The 6000-nt window shown below is 52.1% G+C and overlaps 1 protein-coding gene across 3 annotated transcripts in view; it reads left to right on the forward strand.

The window, feature by feature from the left end:
* MYH11 (myosin, heavy chain 11, smooth muscle) overlaps positions 1 to 6000 on the forward strand; it is a 111919-nt gene that overhangs the window by 97605 nt on the left and 8314 nt on the right. For all 3 annotated transcript variants that reach the window (XM_008587771.1, XM_008587769.1, XM_008587770.1), the window contains 8 exons: positions 205 to 453; positions 1976 to 2188; positions 2479 to 2691; positions 2909 to 3070; positions 3446 to 3574; positions 3857 to 3945; positions 4347 to 4470; positions 5162 to 5370. In XM_008587771.1, coding sequence (XP_008585993.1) covers positions 205 to 453; positions 1976 to 2188; positions 2479 to 2691; positions 2909 to 3070; positions 3446 to 3574; positions 3857 to 3945; positions 4347 to 4470; positions 5162 to 5370 — 1388 coding nt within the window. The remainder of the gene's footprint in view (positions 1 to 204; positions 454 to 1975; positions 2189 to 2478; positions 2692 to 2908; positions 3071 to 3445; positions 3575 to 3856; positions 3946 to 4346; positions 4471 to 5161; positions 5371 to 6000) is intronic.

A 6000-nucleotide genomic window follows, 5' to 3' on the forward strand; every position in this document is an offset into this window, starting at 1 on the left:
CCTGCGAGTGTGAACGGGGGCTCTGAAGCTTGGTTTGTGGTTAGCGGTGGTGCCATCTTGTTTGGCTCGCCAGCTCCCCTCTGCTGTTGAATTTCTTCAGTGAGGAGAAGGTGGTCCTCCCCTCTCAGGGTCTGGGGTCTGGGGTCTGGGATGGGGGTCACTCATGGCCTTCCTCTCACTCCACACTGGCCACTGCCATTTCAGCTCTCTGACTCCAAGAAGAAGCTGCAGGACTTTGCCAGCACTGTGGAATCCATGGAAGAGGGTAAGAAGAGGTTCCAGAAGGAAATCGAAAACCTCACCCAGCAATATGAAGAGAAGGCAGCCGCTTATGATAAACTGGAAAAGACCAAGAACAGGCTTCAGCAGGAGCTAGATGACCTAGTCGTCGATTTGGACAACCAGCGGCAACTGGTGTCCAACCTGGAAAAGAAGCAGAAGAAGTTCGATCAGGTAGGACTGGGGCAGTCAGGTGTGCACTGCATCAGGGGTGGCTGCTGTGTGTCAGCATCCCAGCCCGCTTTGTTGGAAGCAGTGGGAGTCTATCTTATCTTGCTTTGGGTGACCGTAAAACATGAGGGCTACCAGATCAGAGCAAGCAGAAGCCTCAATGACTGTGACTTTTCTAGCTATCCCCACTAATGTGTGCCATCTGCAAACACAGTGATGCCTTAGTTTCTAACCCGCATAAGGCATGAGGTTAATTTATTTTATTAAATGAATTTATTTATTGAGTACCTACTGAGTACTCCAAGTAATTAGAATTTTCTATCCTTTACCACATTTCCTTAACAATTTCATTATGAAAACTTCAAGCACACAGCAAAGATGAAATGGTACAGTGAGATCCTATATTCTGAATTTGATCACCATCTGAATTTGATCATTAATATTTTACTATTTGTACTTTATCACATATTTATTTATAAGGGTAAATCATATCTATCAATCATGTCTTATCTTTGGAGTGCATTTCAAAGCAAATTACAGACATCTGTATACTTCCCCCTCAACAACTCTGCATTGCATATTAAATAGAGTTCATTTTTAAAAATAATTTTGCTTCTTTTGAGGTAAAATTTACATAACGATGAAATGTACAAATCTTAAGTGTATATTTACTGAGTTCTGAAAAATGCATCCACCTCTATGACTCAAATCCCTAAATACAAGCTTTCTATATGTTAACCATATTTAGTAAAGATGATTTAACTTCCAAGTGACTCAGGGTTAAAAAAATCAATTTTGAGATTGTGCCAGGAGGCCCAATGCCAGAGGCATGGAGGCTCACGGACCTTCCCCAACCAGCCTCAGAGAGCCAGGCTTTTTTATGACTTCCCAGTTCTTCCTTTTAGCCAGCCCTTCTCTGGGCTGTCAGCTTGTCTTCATTGTTTCATTATCTAGCCCAGGGCCTGAGGATATTATTTCCCTCCCACATACAGTGTAGGGTTTTTGTGCTGACTCTGCCGTTTGGAGGTCCCTGTTGCTTTCCCGTCTTTGCTGAATTCTGGAGGTCTGGTTTTGGGATGTTACAATTTAGGATATCCTGCACACTCTCTCTGAAGATAAGATTAACTAACGTCAGTATGGAATGTTCCTTGAGGTGCTTCTCCAAGCAGAGAGATAAGTGGGCGCAGGTCCATCCACACTTACCATTTCCCTACTTGGGCTCATAGGGCACTTCTATGAGCTACCTGTGGCCATAACACTACAGCAGAACAACTGGCCTCTGGCAGGATTAAATGTCACTGTGACCCCAGAAGTAGTATGTTCTGAGTGACATGGCGGCTTTAGTGGTTTCAAAGCACAAGGATCCAGCTGATTTCTGGCTCCACATAGGGTAGATCTACAAGTCAGAAAGCGCACCTGGATAAATCCAGTGGGATTCAAGGCTTCTTCCCCATACTTGTGATTCAATGAAACCAAACCTCCAATATGCCCAGAAATCACCTCTGAGTCTTCTGCTATGTTGCAGTTGTTAGCCGAGGAGAAAAACATCTCTTCCAAATACGCGGATGAAAGGGACAGAGCCGAGGCAGAAGCCAGAGAAAAGGAAACCAAGGCCTTGTCCCTGGCTCGGGCCCTCGAAGAGGCCTTGGAAGCCAAAGAGGAACTTGAGAGGACCAACAAAATGCTCAAGGCTGAAATGGAAGATCTGGTCAGCTCCAAGGATGATGTGGGCAAGAATGTAAGTGGTTTTTTATTGTCTCTGCTTGGCCACTTCACCAACCCACCCTCCCTGCTGCCTACCAGCCTGTGGGGGGCTGGCTCGGTGCCGCTGTCATACTAAGTGATGATCAGGAATGGAAGGCAGTTCCTCAGGCTGGTGCAAAGATGGGGAAGGGCTGGGAGCAACACTGAGGTGGGGTCTGAGTCTAGGGCCATCTCGGGTCCTGGTCACGCGTCTCATTGTGGGACTCTTGAGGATGTCGGTGAAGTCAAGCTTCACATGGAAGTGCTGCCGGCTCTGCCTACCAGGTTCACGAGCTAGAGAAGTCTAAGCGGGCCCTGGAGACCCAGATGGAGGAGATGAAGACTCAGCTGGAAGAGCTGGAGGATGAGCTGCAGGCGACCGAAGACGCCAAGCTGCGGCTAGAGGTCAACATGCAGGCCCTCAAGGGCCAGTTTGAGAGAGATCTCCAAGCCCGGGATGAGCAGAATGAAGAAAAGAGGCGGCAGCTCCAGAGGCAGGTGAGCCGTGTCAGGGGAAGGTGGGGCGGCCCGTTTCCTTCCTACCACCACCCCCTACAGGCTGCATGGAGACTTGGTTTTCTCATCTGCAACATGGGCATGAGAAGCCCACCTGGCAGGTGATTGTACACCTGGGAGCTCAGTGGATCACCGAGGCGGGGACAGGGTAAAGGACATCCATGGGGCCGCCCGGCAGCACCTCTCTCTTCCTGCTTAGCTTCACGAGTATGAGACGGAACTGGAAGATGAGCGGAAGCAACGTGCCCTGGCAGCTGCTGCCAAGAAAAAGCTGGAAGGAGACCTGAAAGACCTAGAGCTTCAGGCCGACTCAGCCATCAAGGGGAGGGAGGAAGCCATCAAGCAACTTCGAAAACTGCAGGTGGGTGACGCCCTGAGTTCAGGGCAGAGGTCGAGGGAGAGGACAGCTCCTCTCAGGCAAGTCAGCAGCAGTGGTGTCAGTTCAGTTGGTGTTTTTCCATCTCCATTTAGCTTTCAGAGGTGGCTTCCTGCCCTGGGTAGGACACCCTCATCAGGCATTTGGCCACTGATCATACCGGGGGCTTGGCTTCTTAGGTCTGCTGAGCCCATCCAGAACTGCCACCGGCCACCTGAGGCTGTGGGCAGTGACCCCACAACACAGACTTCTGTGGTTAATTGCGGAAAATCAAAGGGATTGGCATGCAAAGATAAGGTGGGCAGCAGAACCTGGGAGAATAAGGACATCTTAGCTGGTCCTTCCTGCTGACTCTTGCAGGCTCAGATGAAGGACTTCCAGAGAGAGCTGGAAGATGCCCGTGCCTCCAGAGATGAGATCTTTGCCACAGCCAAAGAGAATGAGAAGAAAGCCAAGAGCTTAGAAGCAGACCTCATGCAGCTACAGGAGGTGAGACTCAGAGAGCAACACTTGGCAGCCCAGGTCTGTGCACCCACAGTCTTCCCCCATCCAACTCCAAGTTGGTGCACCCCCATAGGAAAAGCATGGAAAGACACATGCCTTTCTCCTGATGTATTGGTGGGGCCTCCTCCAAGCTCAGAGGACCATGCATTTTCAAGCGTGGCTGTAGACACCTTGTGGGTCCAGTGGCAGGAGGAGGTGGATTCTCGGGTGGGGCTTGGCCGTTCCCCGGCAGATAGCGGGTTTCCTCCTTCCCTCCTGCCCCTCCAGGATCTAGCTGCAGCTGAGAGGGCTCGTAAACAGGCAGACCTGGAGAAGGAGGAGTTGGCCGAGGAGCTAGCCAGCAGCGTGTCGGGAAGGTGAGGAGTGTCCTGGACTCCCATGTCACTGCTGACGACGACAAAGTGCTCACCTGAGCTTGCGACAGGGACAGATCCATGGTGGGGAAAGGTTTTTGTTTTTCCCAATTTTCATGTCCCTGTTTGGGGCTGCCAATTTCATTCATTCTAAATGAACAGCATGGTGGGGACAGGAAAGGCTGGGGAGCATCAGGGCAAAAGAGCTGGTCCCCATCGCAGGCCTGGCTCCCTACTTCCTACCTGTGTGACTGTGAGTGAGTCTCTGATCTTTGCTGAGCCTCAGTTTCCTCACTTAGAGAAGGAGGGCAATCCCAAGGCATGGCTCCTCCATGGGGGGTGGGGGCACACTTCCTAAGCCAGGGTGAGGGCGGACGTCCCCAATGTGGCTGTGCTTCCCTCAGGAACACACTCCAGGACGAGAAGCGCCGCCTGGAGGCCCGGATTGCCCAGCTGGAGGAGGAGCTGGAGGAGGAGCAGGGCAACATGGAGGCCATGAATGACCGGGTCCGCAAGGCCACCCAGCAGGTGAGGGGCATGTGCACTGCCCTGGCTGTCTCCTGTTTTGTCCAGGACTCCGGCCCTGGTTCAGGAGCATGCATCGCAGGCCTGCTGCATGCAAGCCCTGGTTGCAGGGAAGTATGACAGTGAGACCTGAGAGTAGGGACCTGGGGCTCCTTGCAGCTCCCTGCCTGCTGTCGTTAGACACCCTGCGCCAGACTGTGGCGTCTCATCCGTTGGCCAGTGAGCGTTTGGGTGCCTCCACTAGAAACCACGTCCCTGGAGTAAAGGCCTGGTCATTGCCCTTCACTGCTCTTTCCTCCGCCTTATGACAGTGCGCCCTCTGTGACATTACTGCATGAAAATGCTCACTGAGCTCTGCTCTGTAATGGGTGCTGGGGACCATTGTGTGCCCTGAAGTCTCAGACAGTCTCGGGTGAAGAACAGGAACACACCAGACTAGAGGACAGGGAGGGCAGCACGGGACGGCCCTCACTCAGCCTGGGTGGCACTGTGACGCTTCTCTAAGAGATGGCTGCTGAGCCAAAACTTAAAGGATGACAAGGAGACAGTGGGATGGAGGACAGGGAGGGGGGCAGGTGGGGTGCCCTAGAGCCACAGCCTCGTGCAGGGGCTGGCCAAGGCTGGACAGGGCCCGAGAAGATTCGTTGTTTCAGCGCACTGCCCTGGGCTCCCTTGCCTTCCCCCTCCTCCCCAGGCAGAGCAGCTCAGCAATGAGCTGGCCACGGAGCGCAGCACGGCCCAGAAGAATGAGAGTGCACGGCAGCAGCTGGAGCGGCAGAACAAGGAGCTCCGGAGCAAGCTCCAGGAGATGGAGGGGGCGGTCAAGTCCAAGTTCAAGTCCACTATTGCATCGCTGGAGGCCAAGATCGCGCAGCTGGAGGAGCAGGTGGAGCAGGAGGCCAGGTACGTGGGGGAAGTCAGGGAACCTCCCCAAGCATCAGTTCTGGCTTGTGAAAAATAAGCGCAGCAGTTCCCACGCTGCAGGTGTGTTGTGAGAACTGCACGGAAACACTGAAGTGTGGGCCTATGCTGGGCCTAGAGCAAGCATGTAACACAGCAGCCACTATCAGTGTGAGGACTGTCCTCCTGACATTGCCAGCCTCCCCAGGAGCACACGTGGCTTCTCCTAACCTGCGTCTGCAGCGATGTCATGGTACTAGATACACAAAAAGTCTAATCATCAGTCCATTCAGCACACAAACACGGGAAGGCGTCTCAGCTTAACTATGGGTCACAGCACATCTGTGGTCATCGGATTGCGAGGATTCTGACCCATTTCTTTTTATTTTTTGTAGCAGCTTTATTGATAATTTGTATACCCTAAAGTTCACCCACTTAAGTTCAATGGCTTTTAGTATATTTGCAGGCATGCAAAACAGTCACCACAATCAATTTTAGAACCTTTTTATCACCTCAAAAAGAAACCCCGTGTCCTTTAGCCACCCCATTTCCTCATCCCGCAGCCCTTTCTTTCTCTATGGATTTGCCTGTTCAGGACATTTCATGTAGATGGAATCACACGGTAGGGGCCCT

Source organism: Galeopterus variegatus, unplaced genomic scaffold, assembly GCF_000696425.1.
Source record: "Galeopterus variegatus unplaced genomic scaffold, G_variegatus-3.0.2 Scaffold4536, whole genome shotgun sequence".
Classification (NCBI taxonomy): Eukaryota; Metazoa; Chordata; class Mammalia; order Dermoptera; family Cynocephalidae; genus Galeopterus; species Galeopterus variegatus.